Consider the following 22393-nt stretch of genomic DNA (forward strand, 5'->3'; position numbering starts at 1 on the left):
TGCAGCTGTCAGCCCACACTCACCCACTCAGCTGCCCACCACTTGGAGAGACTCTCCGTGAGGCCACCCAGTGCTTTCACAGCTCTATGAGTCTGGTTTCAGACAGGGAGCAGATGTTTGTTAGCCTCTGTGTGAATGGGCAAAGTCAGGAGACACACTGTGAGGGTCAAATGCAGGTCAGGCTGGGAGTCACATGATACACCCAGATCGGGTGTTTGGGGCAACTTCTGGATGTCTCTGAGAACAAGGGACTAACCTGCCGGGCTCAGGCTGTGGGTCAGCTGTTACATGGTATTCACTCTGGTTCACTGTTCTGTATTGTGCTGAGTAACTGCAGATGATGGGCTTGATTTGAAACTACATTTTTTTTGTTTGCTACAGTTTTGTGAGGTTTTTTTTTTGTCATGTATTTGCACATTAGCCGGCAGGTCCAATTAGGCCAGAAAGCCCTGCTCTCGCTGGGTAGTTTGTGTAGTCGGTAAACCTGAAGCCTTAAGCCACAGACTGCCTGATGTTCCAAATACCAAGACCAAAGGGCTTTCTGAAATTGTTGTGTCTTCAGCTTGAGGGCAGTCTGGGAAGAATCTAAGCCCCCTGGTGACATTCACAGCAAAAACAGCATTTATAGCAGCGGGAGGAACAGGGCTGGGTTTAGGACAGCATCTGTCTGATCAGGCCCCAGAGACAACAGGGTTATTTATCCACCTCCATCTCATAGGAACAGTCGAGGCGCAGTGCAGATACTGTTGTCTGTTTATGGCACAAGATAAGGCTTTCTGTGTCAAATCACTGACCCTCCGCAGACAGTCTCCACCCAATACCAAACCTTCTACAATAAGTGGTTGCCAGGCGAGATCACTCCCATATTACTCTTAAGTAATCCTGATAGACGCCATTAACATGTCTGTGGTTATTGCTGCAGTTTTCCAATGTCTCTGCCAACTGTACATATCAGGACATCATTAAACACTACAAGGGAGGCTCAGAGCCTGACCCTGTGGGGTCAGGAAGAATGCCACAACAAAGCACCAGTAAAACGCTATGGGACATCAAGTGGAGGGGATAAAGGGAGAGTGAACTCGAAGTGTTATAGCTGGCACAGACATTAGATAAGGCTGAGCTTCCAGAGGATTAGAGAGGGAGTAGATGTAAAGTGCTATCAGCTAATTGGCCTTTATTTTTAATATTTCAGAGGCTTCATTAGAGTCTACACTGGTAAAGACTTTCAGCTCAGGCTGAAGTCTAAGAGCCTTTTTGGACGGGCCTTACAGCCTGAATAATGGTAGATGATGTTCTTGTGGCCTTTTCATTGAACACAGGGTATAATGTGTTTATTAAAATGCTACTTTGGTTTCCCATAATTCCACTTGCTTTATGGTTGCATTTCATAACTCTTGCCTGTAAGCCCAGTTATCTTACACTCTCTGTTGCAATATAAATACACCAAATTTCATGTATTTCAGGTATTTAGAATCCCATTTCTATTTATTTTCTTTCCAAGACAGTCACTGTGTAAAGCTGGTTTGTTCTTTAATCAGGCATAATAACCAGCTAGATGGAGTTTAGGGTGGGTTGTCTTCTCCCAAATGACAAAAGCTGTGAATTTATTTGAACATCAGGGTGCTGGGGAGGTTCAGAGGGTGAGCTGAGAGGACCGCAGAGGTGAATGGTCAGTGCACGGCACTTTGCCGTGACCCTCCTCAGCTTATCATCAGTTGCACCACTTCTCCAGCCCTCAGTGAATGTATGTGTATTTTCTTTCTGTGTTCATCCAGCGTACAGGAGAATGAGTGGCACTTAGAATGGGGCCCTTTATAACCTCGTAACCCTCTGGTCCTTTTTGCAGCCATTGTTGGCTGCAATGAATGGTATCTCTGTGCCTTGAAAAGTAACCAGATGACATTCTTCCTGTTGTTTAAAAGGGCCCAGGGTTGTGTTGTGAAAGGCGGCTGAAAGGAGAGGCTAAGACTGTGACCTTCTGATCTGTGGCTTGTCATTCACTGCCTGTTTGAAGCAAATGCAGCGCTTTCTTGTTGATAGCAATATACTGAGTCAAACAAGGCAGAAATTCCACAGGAAGGCAGTTACACTCCAAAAACAGTCGTTTGTTTAGTTGTTTTTATTTTTATTTTATTCATTGAACCTCCACTATAGTGTGCAGAGTGTGTGGTAGCGGCTGAACTCAATCATTATTCCAGACAGGCCATGTGTCGGATACCTACATTGTCCAAACAGTCTCCAGCCTGTGACTGAAGCCTCTGTACACAGACCTGTGGCATCAACAGCGCCTCTGTACTGCATGCTGAAATACCGCTGCTGCTGTGAAAGCAGGGACAGTATGAAATGCACTTAGTGAGACAGTAAACATCAGTGCAGCGCTCAAACTGGCTTACATTGTTTATGTCTCCTCCTCTCTGGTGTATTTGCTGTCTTCAGCTGGCTGTGTTTCCTGGAATGCAGAGATGCAGTTGTCGCTTTGTGGGGGGATGTTGGCTGTAATGACAGTTCATAGTTCAACTCTGTATCGTAGTTGGACTTAACTGAGCGACATTTACACAGGTTTCACATTATTCTCCTGAACTAGAAGACCGCACTTCACATTACTGTTTTTGTGCACTGCGATAAACTTTACAGGACTTTTATTATGACAATTGCCAGTTGCATAATACATGTTTGTCATTTGTTTCTTGTATAATCGGAGGTTTAAAAGTTTTTACTTGAACTTTGATCAACTCTTAAATTTCTGACAACAGCATAATACAGTGTTAAACAGTTGTACAGTTCTGTCCAACGGTCTGACACTCAAATCCTTCTTAAACTTTTAGTCCACTTGGAGAACAAGTCTTAACATTAATGTGTTCAAGGGGATTTGCTTTCCAGCACATTAGAATACTCCTGGCACTGAGCTGTCTTTGTGCCTGTTTAAATTATCTTCAAGAGCAGGTCTATGGGTGTGAATGTTTGCTCCTGTGTTCTGTGAATAGTAGTCCTGCTTCCTGTGTTAGCGCTGTGCCACCTGTATAGGGTTAAGTCCGGGGTCAGACCTCTCACTGGAGTCTGTTGTCTGGGGCCTCCTTCTCCAGCTGGTTGTGCCGGGGGACTGACATGGACAAGAAAAACTGTCATGTTTCTTAAGGCCTCTTTTTTTCAGACATCTTTCAACAATAAATGATTGGCATATCTCCTGCCATTTCCCCCTTTTGTTTGCAGCTGTTGAGTTTGAGAGCGAATGATGAGATTGACCATTATGTGTGATGTGTTTGCAGCCCATGCACACACATAAAAAAGGTGGGGTTGTTTACAAAGGAAACGGTGAATTAGAAACGGAAAATGACAACTTTTATCATGCTATTGCACAACTGTTAGTCAGATAATGTCCCCTGAAGTAGTGTAACATCCGCAGAATGTGATTGAGATAGAGGCGGGTTGGTGGCAGAGGAAGAAGGGCAGGAAACAATTTGAAAGGCATACTTGTGTGCCGGGTCCTGAGGCAGGTCATGGCGCTGTGTAACAGAGAGGTATTTGCCTTGCTGTGTATCTGAAATCCCAGGGTCTCGTTGCAAGGGTTTGCCTGCGCTGCGTGTCGGCTTGCTGTAATTAATAGCCAGTAGCCCCATCATCCCATCAAGGGACCTGGTGCTGCTTAGATCTGCTCTGGCATGGAAGGACAGCAGATATGCTGGTGGTGGGTTTCACTGTTACTGCGAAAAATCACTCTGAGATATCACCAACATCTTGCTGTGTTCACCTCAGCTGACTGTGAGCATGGAAACATGCAGTCCTAGAGACAAAACAAAAAGAGATTAATCATCATTGTGAATCTTAATGGTGCGCCACTGATTGATAGCTTGTTGGTAAGAGAAGAGGTTCATTTAGTCATTTAGTTTATTTTGTATCAAGCACCACTGTCCTCGTGCCCTGAGCTGCTGAGTAGGGCTCGTGGCCCTGACAGATCACCATCCCGATAGGGAGATGTAGCTAGCCAGCACTGCCAGTGGCACTGACACCATCATTAGGCTTTGATCAGCTGCAGTCTGCATGAGGGAAGAAGAGAGAGTAATATTCTTGATCTAATTACTTGCAGACATTTCGGGCAGTGTAATGTGTGATTTAACTTCTTATCAGAGGCTATAAAAGGAAGCTAGGTTAATCTTCCTGGCAACCTCTTTTCCACACAGGGGAGAGCGGCTTTAAATTTCCTTTTTCCACCATGCCTGAGCAGTATGCTAACACACCACTGCTGACTTTATGCTGAAATCTCTCAAGGCAAGAGCTCTCTGACCTTTGAATGTTAGCAACAGCTGGTTCGCAGGAACTTGTGCTATGTGCATTTGGAGAATAACAATCAGAACAAAAAGGCCATCCTTTTGACTTCTGTATGACTCCTACAAATGGATTGTTATGCGGCCCCTTTGTTTGTCTCACTCTCTCGTTCTTTCTCTTTCTTTTTCTGTCTCACCATCACTGCCCACTCTCTGCAGCATGATGAGTGCAGGAGACTTGATTGAACAAATAGATTGTAAGTGGAATCAAGGGGTTTGGGTTAATCAGTCAAACATAGTTAAACAATTCTTTGGACATGAAGGGATTAGTCTTGTCTGCACTGAACTCATCAGAGCCCATTCTCTGCCAGGCTTTTAGGGCCAAGCGCCACAGCCTCTCGGCTCCACAGAGAACCACACACACGCACCCCTCAGCATGCTCCATTGCCTCTGAATGCCCCACCACTCTCCACTCCCTTTGTTACAGAGTACAATTGGAATGACAGATTAGCAAATTAAAATGTAGACCTTTCTATTCAGGGCCACCCCTGCGCGAAGTCTCATTCACTGGATCGACTTTAAAAAGGTTCACTGTATGTCTTTTAATTCTTCAGAGAAGTTTGATTTTTATCCTTTTGCATTCTGTAAACCTGAGCGGTGGCTTTTTCCCCAATACACAGGCTCTGAGTATCTTGTTTTTACAGGATCACATTTTCTTCCCCTTTTATTACTGAGTTCTGATCACACTAATAGGAAGTGGCCGTGATATGATGACGTGCTGGCAAACTCAGTGCACAGCTGCAGCCACCTTGAGTCTGTTCTAAATTACCTGTCTCCTCTATGTTCCAGACCCTGTTGGCCCACAGATACAACTGACCTGTCTGACCTGTGTTCCATTTCAGAAACCCACAGAACCTTTTTACTTTTCAGTTTTACTTTGAGTTAACTGTTCAGTCACTCACATAATGTTTTATGTAGCAGCTACTATGAAGTTTACTTTTGTTTGTTATATATGGTTTATTATTTTGTTCTGCTACTTACTGTAACAGTTGTTTCTGGTGATTGTGTCCTTAAGTCACAATGTCAGGGCACAAAATCTCTCAGACAGTTCACATGACCTTACAGCAGGGGTGTCAAACTGAAATCACACAAGGGCCAACAATTAAACCACAGTCACAGCTGTGGTCCAAACAGGATTAACATTTATTGAACAGTCTAAAACTGACAATGATTTAACTAGAAATGTGAACTTGTGACTGAAAAAAACTTTTTCCTCAATAAAATAAATTTGAAAAATTCAATTCAACATATTTTTTCAGCATAATTTTTGCTGTAGTTTTTTTGCACATTTCCTGCTGCAGCTGCAGTCTGTCTTTTTATTCTTTGACAAATTATTGTTTTTCTTGGAGGCTAAATTTAGCATACTTAGCTCCATGTTTGGTCTCAACCGAGGCAGCCATCTGCCATACCAACTCAACCGATGGCTCTAACCATCGGGGGCAGTTTTCTGTGGGGGGGTTCACTGTCTTGCCCAAGCTGAAAAAACTTAGAAAAATCAACTGAACTAGGTTTTTAGGTCGAAGATGTTTCACCTCTCATCCAAGAGGCTTTATCAGTTCTGCCACACTGGCGTTGAGTTAGAGATATTTATCCCCGTTAGTGGTGTTTCAGTCCTTTGATGCCCAACAATGACCCCTAACGACTGAGTCATTATAGCCCAGTATCGGTGAGCGTCGTTACCTGTCTTTGAACCCTCACCTGTGGACCGATGCCTATTGGCCTGGTGGGCATGTTTGGCCAGAGATCTCAAAACAGGATTGTCGATGGATGATAAGTTGTGTCTTAAGTCCACCACCCCTATTGAGTGAGGGATGTTGTATTTGAACAAAAATAGCTTCCTTAACTCCTCTCTCAAACTAGCGATGTTCTCTGGAGAGGATCTGGACTTCACTGTCCTCAAAAGAATGTCCTTTGTCCTTCAGGTGGAGGTGGACTGCGGACTCTGGTCCTCTGGATTTGGCCCATGCGTTTGTGAAGCGGCTGCTTAGTTTCACCAATGTACAATTCGTTACACTCCTGATTACACTTAATTGCATACACCACATCGCTCTGTTTATGTCTGGGTGTTTTGTCCTTTGGGTGGACCAGTCTCTGCCGCAGGGTGTTCCCTGGTTTAAAGTTAACTGAGATATTGTGGTTGCCAAAGATCCTTTTTAACTTCTCTGATAAACCAGCCACATAAGGGATGACAGTGTTATCCCCTCTTGTTTCTGGTTTCTTCCTGTTGGTGATGGGTGTTAAAATGACTTCTGTTGTGTTCTGGCGCTATATAGAAAACAAAATTAACTTGACCTTCAAGGGGGGGCAGGGGGCTCCCCTAATATAATGGTTGGGGAAACACTGCAGTTAGTAATGCTTGTGCTGAAACACGTTGGTGAAATAAAGTACGTAGATTCTTCCAACTAGTGTTGCTGTTGTTTTTTTGTTTTTGTTTTGTTTTTTCTCATTTCCACTTGGCTGTTAACACAGGCCGCTGCTGTCTCTTGCTCCTTTTGCCCTACAGCGTGGTGTGGAGGGGGGTGGTTTGCTGTGCTATGTGGAGACCCCAATTAGCAGGACTAGCAGGCCTGCTGAAGGTCACACACAGAGCTTTAGTGTGAGACCAGAGGAGCGCTGGACCGGTCAGGAGAGCAGCTCTGAGCATGACGGGGCCAAGGTTCTTAGATGGACCCAGGAGTTCTCACACCATGTACACACTTTCTTAACCGTGTTTTGAATACTCTACATTTTTGCGTCATACCGTGTTGGCAGAAAGTGTCTTTTGTTAAAGGTCAACTGTTCTCTGCAGACTGTCATAGTATACTGTGACCGTGTCTGAGAGAGCCATTTGTCATTAACTCCAAAGTCCCCCTACTTCATCAGCCTGTGTCATGTCTGGTGTCGGCTATCTCAGCCTGATTGATGGCTCTGTCCTTATTGCAGGGAATGGGAGTCGATGGCAAAAAATTTGCTGTTGGGTGCATTAATGCTGTGCTCAGTGGCATAGACCTTTGAGCGTATCTCATCAGTCTTGAATCATTGGATGGCCACAGGAGATCTTTAGGAGTGGGCATAATGCAAGAACGCGAGAGAGAGAGTGTGCGGAGAAGGAGTTTTTATCAGCCGGACTAAGTCTGTTACTCGCATGACTCTCTCACTGATACAGGCCACAAGAAGCGATTGAATATTCTGAGTTAAGCTTTATGCATTCAAGACTAGCCACACACACACACTAGTGTTGCTACTTTGAGTAACAAATCAGTTCGTTAAAGATTTTTAGTCGTGAACTTCAGCAGCCAGCCCAGAATTAAGACACAAATCCAGGGTTGTGTATTGTTTGAAATGTTTTCTATACCCGGGTCAGTACAAGAGAATAAGGAGTTCCAGTATCAATACTTTGATCAAATTTTTTTATGTCCTTTGAGAAATATAAATCTTTACCCTTAAATAAAGTCAGTGTTTAAAAATAAACTGGTGCACAAAAACGTGGATAAACTGCAGGGGGAAGATTTAAGTCAGGAACAATTTGATTGACGAATACATATTTTAGATAATGAATCTGACCAGATAGTTGATGCTAGCATTTGGTACAGTTCCAAAACATATTTTGGTCATGTAATAAAAAGTGCTGAGATTCAGTAGCAGGCAGTGGTGCAGTTCTGAACTGAGTCCCAGTCCACCTAACCTGGTTGACAAACTAGGGTCAGAGGCAAAAGGGCAAACTGTTTAGCTTGAAGACTTGACCAGTTTGACATTAGGGCATAGCAGAACTCCAGGATCCAATCAAAGCTACCAAATCAGTAACTCAGTCATCCTAATAGTGCTGCCGTTGTCATGTTACATTTGGCTTGTTTGCTTCAGTATTGTACTGGTTGTTTTTGTATATTAAATAGTACCTGAGTAGGAGGAAAATCTGGTGCTATGACAACACCAGTACACACCAGCAATGTGTGTAGACTCACAGACAGACAGATGGATAGACGGAGGGTCCTGTGAGCCTGAGGAAGGCCAAATGTTCCCATGCAGACACAGAGGTGAGATGTTTGCCATGCCGGGCCTGTGTTTGCCTGGCCCACCACAGAGTCACCGGCTGGCTGCCCGCTGCCCTGAGATGGTGTCTGCTGGGGAAGGAGGTGGAGGTGGAGAGGCACTTACATATACACAGGGGGCGAAGGACAGACCACAAATGTCTTGTGTGTCGCCAGGGTCAAAAGGAGCACATAGTGCACAAGCCTGTCCGGTGGAAAACAATCTCTTTTATTCCTCTGTTGGTGTGTGGATGTGGGAGGGACTCATTTGGTCTCACCAGAGGCCATGCTGAATGTCAGAGCTGCCACGGAGGCGGCTGACCTTACCAACCCTCCATAGACATGGTATGGAGATAGATCCTCTTGTATTGAACAAGTACACAGCAGGGTCTGGCATGGGCATGCAGGGATTTGTTTTTGATTTGTGTGGCTGCACTCCTTAATGCAGCAGAGTATTTCCACCAAGTCTGTGCATTGCATCCGCTCAGAATGTGCTTACATCAAATCTCAAAGAGATCTTTTTCTTTGGCCTGCCATAAAATCTGGACAACAGTGCTAGTCACAGGGGCTTTATAAACTAACAGTAGCAGATCAAACTGTATATAAAACAGTGCCCAGTTGAATATGAAGCTCTGGTTCGCGAGGATTCTTTTGGAGGTCAGTGTTCATAAATAATTGAATGGCTCTGAGTTATTACAGCTAAATGCTTAAAATTGATGGTTTTGTTACAGATATAGTACTGCTCACAGTTTCATAATGTCCTGAGTCACAGTTAAGACATATTTAAGCATGGTAGCGAGGTGCCTGCATTAACTGAGAAGACTAATGGGAAAGAATATTGTTTGAATGCAGATTAGAAGCTAACAGGCCTATGTCTAATTAGGGTTTTCTTTCTTTGTGTGTGTATTTGTGTACATTTCATATGGGAGAGAGGCCAGTTACTATAATGGCAGAGTGGATAAATCTCTCACAGCAGGCCTGTGTTACACTGGAAGCTGTTTTTGTGTGTGCCCTTTTAGGATGATTTGTGAGAGATGGCGCTTGCAAAGCCTTACCTTGCAGAGCCGCTCTGACCCCCCCTTAAATCAGCTCAGCCACCCTCACAAACAGGCCGGGGCTGGTTAATGCGCGGTCAATAATATGGGTCCTGGTGGGACAAACACACAGAGGCTTAACTTTTTTCTGTGTTAAACACAGCATACATGTCAATAAGAATGCACTGCAAACACTAGGTGGAGGTCATTATTCCTGCAGGGGAAAGTCGCTGGTGTAAATGTTTGTTTGCTTGTGTAGTTTCCTATGCATGTACTATATGTGTGAGAGAGAGAGAAATGGGGGAACAGCTGGACTGATTTGGTTTGTTTGCCAAGTACTCAGAGCAGAAATGTAAGCCATGGGAACACCTGGAGATAGGGTAAAATGGGAGAAGAGGTGGTGGTGGTGTCAGCTCTGCTATTGGCTCTGTACCAAGCAGACGTGCACACACACACAGACACACTTCTGATGTGTGAGGGCAGCCTGGGATCCCAATCAGCTGCATATAACAAAGCTTTCCTCTTTCTCCCTTTAATCGCAGGCTCATTTTGTCACTGGTAAGCACTTTTGACTGAGACAGGCAAGGTGGGTGTGGGCAAGAACAGAAAATGGATGCACCTGCTCACAAATGAAATCAAGCCACTCCGTCTTCATTTCCCCTTTTTCCGCCAGCTGGAACAATGCTGCAGAGCTTTAGCTCTCAGTACATTGAGTTATTTCAAACTAACTAGACAGAAGGCCTGGCTGACTTGCAGTCAAATAGTCAGAACAGGCCTACAGATTCAGACCTTAAAGGAATTCAGTTTAACACTCTAACTGCATAGTTTCCTCTTGGCAATATTGTACTTTCAGAACAGTTATTTTGTACAAGTAGGGGATGCTGTCAAACTGATTGTTTATAGAGAAGGCCGTGAAATGTGTAAATTACACTGTATGCCAATTTCTTTGTACATTGAAACCTCAGAAGATCAGTTAAACAAAGGCTCATATGTTTATGGGTCCTCCACAACAATAACTCAGCATTTATGTAAGATGTAAGCAGACTTCCTAAATTCTGATCATTTGTGTCGCTGCACATACTGTACCAGAAGCAGCGTGCAGACAGATTTATGGAAGTCCGGTGTCTGTTTTTCTGCATCATTCTAACTGCCATTCCAGTCCTGTACCAAACCCCGCAGTCTGGCAGCTGACATGTGATTCAGGACATTGTTGCCGGGTGTGATATGGGAATATGAGATGGTAACACAGATGCAGTGGCACCACAGAGGAGATGAAAGGAACGGGGTTGCTATTGTATGTATGTTGTATGTTGCTGTCTCTAGCTGTGTGATCTGATGAGGCTGGATTACAGTGAATGTTTTGATCTGTAATAACTTGAATTCCTTAACTTTCATCCAGCTTCAAAATGTAAATTAGCTACTACTTTAGTTTATAACCAAATACCCTCTGATTCATTTGAATCCTTTGTTAATCAGAACCAGTGTTAGGTAAATTAAAGAGATCAAATCCAATCCAGTCTCTAGAGCATCATGAGGTCTTTGCTTTCCTTTTCTTTTACTTAATGTCATCTCCTTGTTTTCACCCTAAAGTGGTTTAAGACTGTCTGGCTGCACTTTGTATGGATTTGCAGTAGATAAATAAATAACTAGGTTGGCACCCTTTCACTTTGGATCCCCTCTGTTTTGGCAGGACATCCACAACATTTTCTATCAGGTGTAAACATGTCTGTCAAACGGCATAGTTAGGGGCCCCAGCCTTTTGGCATTCATGACGCCACACATAAGGCGCTGCCAGCGCTCTATGCCTGCCTGCCTGTCTAACCTTGGCCAGGGTTGACATGACTGAGCTCACTTTGCTCTGCCTTCCACATTTATATGGCTGTTCAGGAATCCAAGTGGGCTTAAGTGGCTGTTAGTGAAAGTGACCCTAACTTGGTGGGCACTGACATCATGGATGGGTAACGACCATGACATAGCTGTGGCAAAGCTAGCCAGACCAGGCCAGGGCACTCATTGCCTGATATCTGCTCATCCTCTCATCTCAATCTGGCCATCATTACAGTCATCTTCTTCCGTGTGAGTAGCCCAGGGACATCATCCAAGAGGCCAGGCCACAGGCTCCAAGCCACTGATGTAAAGGCAAGATTTGAGAAACGTGGAACTTTCTGTGTCTGACATGTATGGAAAGACTTGGCCAATCCAGCTGTGGACTGTCATGCATTATTCTAGAGGCTTGCTGTCTCTCTTCGCTCTATATCCACCATCTCACCTTGGGGAACTGTCACTTTTTCATCAGTGAGTTACTGAGCGTTCATGCAGCCCCCAAGTTCTTTAGCAGACCCCTCCTTCCCTCAAAAGAAGAGCAGTTTCAAGTAGCTGTCTTCCTCTCTCCCACACTACTGCAGCAGTTTCCTTGTTTGACAGTTTTATTCCTGACACACGGTGTCTGGCAAATTGGGAACCACTATTTTACAGACTCTCAATTTATGTGTAAGTTGGGTTTGGGGCGGTTGTCTTCACTTCTCTTCACCGTCCACTCACTATCACAACCACCCGTTTTGTTTTGGTGTGAGATAACAGTCCAGGTCGACATGCAGTTTTTGCTGACTGAAAAAACAAACGGCCTCATTCCAAACACCTCAGGATGCGCTGGAGTCATCAGGATCCATTGTTGGAGACTGTGAACTAGCCTGTCACAGCCTAACATGCCCTCTGTTAGAACCAGAAGTTTTTTTTTTATCTACTGCTGCTGTTTGTAAAGCCTGATGGGCTCATGAAGGCCATACTGATGTATCATTTCTTCCTGATGTGCTCAAGGCTTGCTTTCCCCCTTTCTTCTTTACAGAGCGCTCTGGGTTGGTATTAAAGGATAAAAAGCTGCTCTATACTCCCTGCTTCTTTTCTTTCTTTACCTCTTATTCAGAGACCACTTGCAAATAAAAGTAATGTCACTTTTTCTGTCCCTCAGAGATTCAACATAGTGGAGTTGCATTGAATTTTTACTGCAACATTTCTTGGCTGTATTTCAGAGCCATAACCCTGGGGGTAATCATACAATTAAAATAACAGCAGCCTGCTTTCTCCTCCACTCTCCTCTCTTTCAGCTATTAGCACATGCAACATACAGCATGGTGACTTGGTTCCTCTAATTGCTTTTGTTTTTAATTGGTGTAGAAAAGCTGATAATATTCAATCAAAAAAACCAAACAAGCTTTCTCACCTGTGTTTTTTTTTCTTCTTCAGAATAATGTTCTATGTGTCTCCTTCTGATGAGCTTATTTTTGGTGCACAATCTGCACTTTTCCTCTTGTATTACTGCTGGTGGATATGTGAATAGATGATTTTCTGTGCAGTTAGCCTGATGCAGTTACCAGATTTGTAACACCTGCAGATCATAGTTGATGGAGAGGATGTTGATGAAAATATTCAGCTGGGCTAATTTCCTAAATGGCTTCCATCTTTCCTGTTCCTTCTTCTTGTCCATGCACATTTTTCACTTTCAGACAGCTTTCATTCTGTCCTTCCACACTGAGGAATGAAAGGAAAATATAGGTCAGCTTTTGTTGGAGTGATTTGACACATGACACAAGCCAGGAGCATCACTCGCTCAAGTCCTGCTTTGTCTGCTCACTTTCATATGCCTGTAATGAAAGCCACGCAGTTATTTACACACTTTTATAACAGCTCTAAGTAAGTAGTTGCTCCTCCTGCTCCAAGCTGTAAAGCCGTGTCAGCTGGGGCATTACCATAGGCTGACCTTTGCCGCTACACTCCCGACTGTACAATTTTCTGACATTCAGGGGCGGTATGGGGGAGGAGGGAAGGGGGTGAGCTGATGGCCTGTTCGCTGCTTTTTTTTTTGCCTGTACTGTGTTGATGTGTATATTCTTATATCGGATGAACTCACAGTTTATGTTGCTGTTTTTTAGTCTTTTTTTCCTTGCATCAGTTCACTCTTCTGCCACAGTTTGAAACCCTGTTTGAGAGTGTATTTTTGATATTTAGCTTTCCTCCACCCCAAAACCTGCTTGTTGTCAAAGAGATTACTGTTATCTTTGTGTGAAAGCTTGACACCCTGAAAAATGAGTAAGCGTTGGAAAGCCTTTCTGCTGACATCAAGTTGATACGTACCTTAAATGCTTCCAAGACCGAGGGAAAAGAATAACATATCAGACCAATTAACGTTAATGCATAGTGACATACAGAATTGAGGGCAGGGATTGCTGCCATATTGCAGTCTAGGCTGTAAATCAGAACGCAGGGGAAAGGGAAGATGATGAAAGGGGGTGGGAGGCTGGGCGGCAGAAAGGGTGACGCAGCATCATTGGCACAAATCAAACCCCAAATCCTCAGACCTGACTCAAAACTGCAGCTCCTCCACCCACCAGTCTCCCCTGTCTCTACCCTTTCCTCCCTTCCTCCTCCCCTGCCGTCCTGCCCCTGCGGCACCCCGAGGTGCAATGCTCTCAGGTATCTGTGTAGAATTGGCAGCTTCATTAAGGCTTGTTTTTTTTTTTCTCCTCTTGCTGGGAGGATTTAAATGAGCTGTCATCCTGACCTTTTTGAGCTCCAGCTTTTAAAGGCAAGTTCAGGCCCCCCACCACCCCAAACCTGCCACTAGTCTTTCTCTCTTTCCACCTTTCTCTCTTGCTTTGTTACTCTTTCCTCCACTTGTCTCTTCTCCCTGCAGGGGGGAAGACACTTTTAAGCCATCACCCTGTGGCAGACAGGCATGTCAAGGTTGTTTTGTGGGTAATTGCCTCTCTCATAGATGCCGTTTGTCTGGGTACACTTACCACCCTCTTCTGATGCCACACAGCAAGAGGGGAGGGCACAGACTCTGTAGACTTAATTTGCTCCCTGACTGTTCTTCAGTGCTGATTAAGCAAGCATCTGTGGTGTGTTGAATACAGCAGTAAGCCAAGTGGAGCATGGCTAATGTTTTTCTCCCTCTCTTACATCAGGTCATTGCAAAAAGTGGCAGGCATTTACTGGAACCATAGTCCTGTTTATTCATTTCTTTTCACCACATTTGGAGCTGACTTCATTGTTTAATGTCCCCAAAATAAAAGGCCTCTTTGAGGTCTAGAGGACTGCAGTATGGATTAACTTGTCAATGCCAGGCCTCTTGAGTGTGTTCTTTTCAAATGTACAGGAGTCATTCATTTCCTTCTCTATGGTCTGGTGGAGGCAGAGAGGTAAAATGCAGGTAAGCAGGGTCCGACGTACTGACTAACATGCAAGGCGAGGAGGAGGAGGGATGAAGTCAATTTAAAAGCTGCCGGCCCCTCAGGCCCAGCTTGACTGTTTTACTTCAGCTGTTTGATGTTAAATTGAAGTTATTGGCATCAAATGTCACCTTACCTGATGCTCCAGTTTCTAATTGAAAGATAACTATGTCTCCCTCAGCCTTGCGCCTCTGGGGATTGACCACAGAGTTCTATTAGGCTGGACCCAGCTTCTGTATCGCTGCTCACCATGTGCTGCCTTGGAGTTATCTCTGACTGCTGACTTCTCCCCCCTCTCCCACTCCCTCTCTCTCTCTCTGTCCCTCTCTGCAGTATGAGGAGAGGCGTGTGTCCCATGTTGCATTAATGTCTGTGTGAAATGCTGGCCTGTCTGCCAGGCCCAGGTGACCTCCCCCTCCAGCTTCTCCCTCACACGCAGATGAACACTGGACTTCAGAAATGTAAGTACTGATCTTAGCACACACACGCTATTAACTACCACCACCATCCCACACAATAAACCAAGCTGTCGCAGTCCTGTGGCCTGCCCCATGTCAGATCCCTCTGCCAACTCTAGCCTGTTCTCTTTTGCAGCTCTGTGTTAAAACCCTAAGTATATGAGTGCTCCAGGACCACAGATCTGTCTTCAGTGGAAATCAGGATGAATTCATTAATTTGTTGATGAATGGCTCTTCCTCCTCCTTATCTTGCTCGCACTCACATCACCCCTGAAGTTCTGTGATCCTGTGTGCTTCCTTCAGCGCCATCACCACATTTAAGTGTTAGATCTGACCGTCTCAGTTCCTTTTCACCATCAGGAAGAGTCAGTTACTGTCAGACTCGCAGACAGATTGTAGAGCTGAGTGGTTTTGCCATGATGATCTTGTAATGTGAGTGAATTTAAGAAGCAGTCTGCTGCCCCGGTTTAACAGCAGGCTAGTCAGAGCTGGCCCAGTTAATTCAATGCATTTGAATTTTACAGTTCAAGTGCTGACAGAGTTGGACTCTCTGGGGGTGCGAGGGGCATCAGCACAAACGGAGAGTTAAAGTCAGTCATCATCTGTGAGAACTGAGACTTGCTGGCTGTGGAGGACAGTAATGCATGACAAAATGATGAATGGAAATGGCAACTATAAGCCAGTGCTGTTGTCTTTTTGTTGTACCTGATGTATTTTCAACCTAAACACATTTAAACTGACATTCCACAGACTTTTCGAAGTGCAGATAATCATTTCTTTGATTTTAAATAGAATCATATTTAGAGTTGGGTAAATTAATCTATCCATGTATTTTGTATTAACAGGTTCCACTGATGCCTACACACATGAATTCTTTCACATTCTACTGATTGTTTCTTTCTACTGTAAGATTTTTAGATCTACCAAAAATATCAGTCACTTCCCAGACAAAGATTATAGCCCATCCAGTTGGTCAGCCTTTTTTTTGGTCGATCATAAATAGCTCTCCTTTTCCTCCTGCCTATTTCTCTCTGAGTAGAAACTCAGCCCTAGCCTGACCCATTTCTTCAGCATTTTTTTTTTTTGTAAAATGCTCCAGCTCATCAAGACTGTAATTTCAGAATCACAGTAATCAGCCAACCCCCAGGAGATCAGCGAGTGTGAGGGAGTCTGCTAAGTGCCAGCGTCTGTTGCCTTACTCAGGCAGGCTTGTGACATGGTGCAGCCATCAGCGCAACTGTTTCTCTGCTCTTCTTTTATGTGATACACTAAGACACATCAGTGCACGAGGCATAACTGGAGTTTAATTTGTTTTTCTGTCCAACACTGTAATCCATTTTGGTGATGGAGTGTGCTTCCCACAGCATAGCCTTTCCTAGAAGTGTAATTTCAATCTGTTTTCCTTTTTTGTGATGCTTTTCCTTTTCATCTGCTCTCTTGTACTGTTAGCGGGCACAGTGTTACATCAAAAGCCATGAAACTATGTTGCATTTAGACTTAATCATTTTCTTCAAAGTACCTTAGGAACAAGCAAGCAAAAACAAAAATCTGTACACTCCCAGGTGGTTGCCTACCCTGTAGATCACCTTCTGCATGTCTGCATGTTGTCCAGTTGTCACAGTTCCCTGTGCTGTGCCATGCACAACCCTCAGCTAACACTACCATCTTGCTCCTGGCTGTCTGCATAGCGTGGTCTCTCCCAGTGTTCATCTAGCACCAGTGAATTTTTAACTCCATGAGAGCTGTGCTTGGCTGCTTTTAGGTGACATTCATGGACTAGTTGTCATTTAAAACCTTTATTCAATACTCTGGCAAGCTTCCACAAAATAAATAAATAAATAAATAAAATGTTGGATAGGTTTCTCTTCCCATTCACCTATCCTTGACCTCTATGCTTTCAGCTACTCAGTGCACTGTAATGCTGAGTCTTGCACTTGAAATCTCATCTTTGACACTTTTCCCTTCCTTTATTTTCATCAAGACCTCCAGATCAACAGACTCACTGTATGCTGCCTTCTCTCTTGTGGGTATATCTGTGCATAGCAGAGTCATTTAAAGTTACGAGCTTGCAGGTTTCTGTCAGAGGCAAGGCCAGAGCAGCTGCTCTATTTATCATCAGGGAGTGACTGTTGACAGACAATGGCTATGAATTGTAAAGGCTGACAGAGGAATAGATTGGGTACATGCAAAAAAGGACAGTGGGTCACAAGACTGCTCATCCCAGAGGCAGGATGACTCTCAAGTACCAGAAAGTGGCCTTTGGTCCTCAGTTCTTACAGGCAGAACAAACAGAGAGTGCAGCTGGGCCACTTGGCTGATTTTCCCATCTCAGTCCCTACTGAGATCAAAAACAACCATTTCCTCTTTCTCTCCATATAGCAGTTTTCAGTTTTTCAAAGGCCTTGCGGTGTTGATCTATCAGCATGGGGATGCTCTGTTCAGAAGTCTGCAGAAATGCAAGGAGGTTTCACATGTCTAATTTGACACTAAAGCTTCAGACCTAATTTCCTGCTCTTGTGTGAAAACTGCAGGTTACAGCAGCATGAGCCCCAGCTCTCTGCTGTTTAACCCTGGTTTAATAAAAACAGTAGTTCGAATAAGAGAAACCCCAATTAGTGCCTGCTGACTGTGCACTTGTGTTGCAGCTAGCTAGCTAGCTAGCAGCGGGGTAAGTAATGCTTGGACCGGCAAGGCGTCTTTCCCATTCCCCCTCTGGGAAAATGCTTAGCTGGAGATCTGGGAGATTATATGCTCATAGTCGCCTTCAGACTTCTCTTCATGCTTTAAATGCTTCAGCTATTCTTGCATCGAGTTAAGGTTGAACAGCTAATAAACTACACTTGCTAACTAGAAGACGTAATCAGCAGCTGGCAGAACCATTAAACAGATGTAAACAGCAAGGGGTTGGTGATTTTATGCTCTATTAGGGCAAGCTACTCTAAACAGTACTGATTTCAATACAAGGGAAGCAGTTCTCTTAAACTTTTCATTTTGACTTTTCCCCAGAATGCCTGGCTAAGCTGTGTTAAACAATGTCTAATCCCTTTTCCAATTTAATGGATTGGTCAGTTTCCAGACATTGACATTGCTTTCTGTGCTACTTGCCTGAGTTTTACGGTTTAGGCATAAAATTCACTGCACAAGCGCCTCAGGCAAACAACTAATACTGTACATAGTTCCACCCTTGCTGCTGTTTTTCTTGCTTTATTCTTCAATCTAAAACTGAAAGCAAGTTTTCTCTCCATCTTTTAAAATGGAATATTTTTCATTTTCCCTTAACGATATACTGTAGATTTAACACTTGTGAATTAATTAGTTTGGGTGATCATTCTTTTTGTCTCATCATGTCCACAGTTGCATGTTTTCTGCTGAGCAAAGCTTTGATCATTTTATTAGAAGACAAATCTTCATTTGGGTCTTTTCACTCATGCAGGGTTTGTTTTTTCAGTATTTTTATTATTCGGTGTTTTTTAAGTGTATATGTGAGCAGTCGGTGAAAATAGGTCATAATTGTTCCAGTCTGACACAAAATTAGACCTATGCAGAAATCAGACATTATTCTTGTCCCTACTCAAACTGTTCTGAGTGTAACCTTTTCGTTGAATCAGTCTTGCATGCTGTGAATTACCACCCCATCTCCTGTTCATCCTTCCAAGTTGGTTCAGGATGTTCTGTACCCGCGTATCCCCACAAAGCTGGTCTGTGCCTCTCTGAACAGAGCAAACCCTGTCAGGTGATGTGACGGTGGTGGTCTTAACATTCATTCGAGCTGTCCACAGTCCTGGTTTTATCCCAAAGATCTCATTCCCATGAAATGATAAATGATGTTTTATTCATTACAACAGCTGTTGATACTCTTCCCACCTACTCAGAAACCTTTCTGCAGCTACACTGACATGAGGGTTTGACAACAGTTGCAGAGACTGTGCCAGAATCTCACGAGCTCTAAATAGATCTTGAATACTGATAGCAAACAAGTTGCATTTATCTAGGTGTAGTTTTACTGTTTAAAATGGTATACTTTGTATAGTAAATATGATCCACTGATACCCTGAAAACCAGGTGGGATAAGTGTTAAAATCCAACTGCCTTTGCATTTATTTAGACTGTTTATGACACTGTGAGGAGCATCATCTTCAACAAGGCCATTAATCATCACCTCTGTTTGACAAGTGAAGTCCATCCTCAGTATGTGTGTATGTGTAAGTGTTCATTTGTGTTTTCTTACCCTGGCATTTGTTCAGTGACAGACATTAGGCCTCAGTGATGGCGGGTGTTGAGCTCTAGCTCCTTGGCCCAGACCCCTGCATTAATGAGGCTGACATTAGCAGGCTGAACACTTAGTCACAGCAGCCCCCTGTGTGCCGCACCATACCGGCCCTGCACATCGCTGCCCATTGTTTCCTGTTCGCAAATAAAGCCGGAATTAATTAGCCATTTGGCACAACTCTTGGTGCCACTATGTCAGCGCTCACAGTTCAGCTCTGTGTTTCATCCCTCAAGCCCACTCTGCCTGCTGTGAGACTGAGCGTAACATCCACGGCCACATGAAGCTGCAGACCTTTGCCAGGAACTCAGACATTTCAAATTACTGCTCACTCAGCAACAGAGAAGAAGCAGCTGTCATGACAACATCTATTTTACCTGAAGTGAAAATCCCCATCCTCAGGAATAATGAAAGCAAATTAAATGTTGCCCAGTAACTAGTGATCCCTCCCACAGATAAACTGCACCCGTGTCCGTCAGTCCGAAAGCTGTGGTATAAGTGGGTCAGACAGGTGGGGCTGAGGTGATCAGATTAGTGAGATGGAGGAATGCGGGGAGGCAAGCCTGTGATTCTCTAAAACAATTATGGCTGACTTTTATTGTGTTAGTAGAGAAAGTGGAAACGAGCACACTGCATTAAAATGAATAACACAATCATATCTACCCAGACTGAATACGGGTACGTTATGTACAAGACACTGACACATTACCTAACACCTGCGTGATCTCATTGCAGATTCTAAACAGGCTCATAAATGAAACGCTCTCGCTCGCACATGCACATACACATAATCATATTCACATTGTCACTCTGGCATAGTTAAATTTAGCCACCGTGCTTAGCAGGTGGAACAAATGTGTGTGAGCTGAGGCCTGGGAGGTGTTCCTGCAGATCACAGACACTGCTGCTGTATCTGGTTACTTGTCTGCTGTCATGGAGCTCTGCTCTCTGCATCTCTTTCTCTCTTACTTTCCAAAGCAGCCACGGGATTGTCACTGCCTCACTCATTCTTTGTTGAATTTGGGATTAAGTACTAGGCAGCCCCCCACCGCTGCATACATATTGTTTGCTTGGATGCTGCATCAATTAAGGCCACTAAACGCTCCTGACCTCAAAATCACAGACGCTACCACAGAATTGGATGTTAGGTTGGGTCTATGTCGACCGCACTAGTTCAGCTGCGAGTGAGACTGGAAATCTCTTTGCCTTCATGACACGGGAGCAGTCAGGGTTATAGAAGCAAAACAGTGAAATATGGAATATGAGACTGCTGTCCAAATCAGGTTCCTCTCAGCAGCTCAGATTGCAATTGATGTGTTCTTCTGTGGTATATACTACCTGGATTAAGTTGTCTCGCTCCTCATTCTCTTCATTTTCTGTCTCCTCTTGCTTTCTGTGCCTGTCTCACTTCTGACCTGTCCTGTCCTCCACCCCAGGGGACATCACACAAAGGATGAGATCCGCTCCATTTCCAACACCTGCAGAATTGGATGCATATGCTAAGAAGGTTGCCAACAACCCGCTCACCATCAAGATCTTCCCCAACAGCGTCAAGGTCCCCCAGCGAAACCACGTGCGCCGTACGGTCAACGGGCTGGATACGTCAGGCCAGCGCTACAGCCCTTACCCTTCCTCTCAGGCCAGTGCCAAGACAGGTCTCCTTGCCATTGTCAAGGTACCCACAGTCAAAGGCATCCTAAAAGATTTTGACGGCAGTCGGGCTCGCTTGCACCCAGAAGTCATCATGAACCCTCCTGCCGGACCCTACCAAGTGGCTTCAACCAGCACTTTAAACCACCACCCACCTCTGCCGAACCTTCCCTGTCCCCAGCAAAGCTTACCCCTTCAACCACAGGACCCACCTCAGACTCTACAGATGCCCCTTTCTCAGCAGCAGGGTCACACCCAGAGCCTCAGACACCCTCCCCCCATGGCCCAACACCCCCAGGGCCCATCTAGACTTCAGGCTCTGTCTCAGCAACCAGCCCTTGTACATCCACAGGGGCCCCCTTCTGTCATGCTTCAGCAGCAGCCACCGCCTGGCCTGCAGGGGGGTCGAAAGCCACCAGATAGCGATGCGCCACCAAATGTTACCGTCTCTACCTCAACCATTCCACTCTCCATGGCCGCCGGGCTGCACCAGGGCTGCCAGGCCGACCTGAGCACCATTGTGCATCAGATCAACCAGTTCTGCCAAGCTCGAGCCCAAGGTGCAGGAGCCACCTCATTGTGCGAGGGCCAGATCGCCAACCCCAGCCCCATCAGTCGCAATCTACTTATCAGCGCCTGCTCCAGGGTGTCCATGCACAGCAACCCTGCCACCCCTGGTTTCCCCCCACCCAACTGCATTATTGGCCCTCAAGAGAAAGCCACGGCACCAGTGGGAGTTCACCCTCCAGCCAGTGTGGCTGCTATAAACCACTTGCCTTCCAACCGCACTGATCTCAAGCAGCAGCACCACCTGCAGCAGCATCTGCATCCACAGCAGAATCAGCCACAAAAACTGATGCAACATAACACACAGCAGCAGCAGATGCGTCCTTGGAATCAGCACCAGTTGGCTCATGTACCCCACATTCAGAACAGTGGGACCACCCTCTGCAAGCAGCCTTCCAGGGACCCCACCTTCAATTTTAAAGGTATAGGATACCCTGCGGAAGTGTGTGCGGGTCAGCCTTACACACTGAAACCACCTGTAGAAAGGTCCACCCCTTCTCCCCCTGTCATCAACAACGGCATGCCCGGTCCCATGGCTCATTACACCAATGGTCACTACTTCCAGTCCCACATTTGGAACAACAACATCCTCCCCACACCTAACAGTGACAGCTCCGGGTCTCAGGACGTAACCATGCCATTCCACAGTGCAGGTCCAGGCGGGTGCACCACTCTTGACTGTGGGCCCCCCGGGGCTCCCCATTACCGGCTAGGAACGAGCGCCTCCTCCACCACCTCCCTGTCCGCCCAGACTGCTCTGATGCAAATGGCAGATTACTTGGGTGGGGACTTCCAGACACCCTACTTCCGCGATCAGAATCTAGGTTTGATTGGCAAGATGCACAGGCCTCCTCTGAGGG

General features: G+C 45.1%; 1 protein-coding gene across 1 annotated transcript in view; it reads left to right on the top strand.

Annotated features, from left to right (window-relative positions):
- fam222ba (family with sequence similarity 222 member Ba) overlaps positions 1 to 22392 on the top strand; it is a gene marked incomplete at its 3' end in the record, with an annotated part of 25434 nt that extends 3042 nt beyond the window's left edge. The window contains exons 2-3 of the mRNA XM_020600557.1: positions 14925 to 15052; positions 20753 to 22392. Of these exons, the coding sequence (XP_020456213.1) occupies positions 14971 to 15052; positions 20753 to 22392 (1722 nt within the window). The remainder of the gene's footprint in view (positions 1 to 14924; positions 15053 to 20752) is intronic.
- Between the last annotated feature and the right edge of the window lies 1 nt (position 22393).

The sequence above is a fragment of the Monopterus albus genome, unplaced genomic scaffold, assembly GCF_001952655.1.
Source record: "Monopterus albus unplaced genomic scaffold, M_albus_1.0 scaffold47.1, whole genome shotgun sequence".
NCBI classification, from domain to species: domain Eukaryota; kingdom Metazoa; phylum Chordata; class Actinopteri; order Synbranchiformes; family Synbranchidae; genus Monopterus; species Monopterus albus.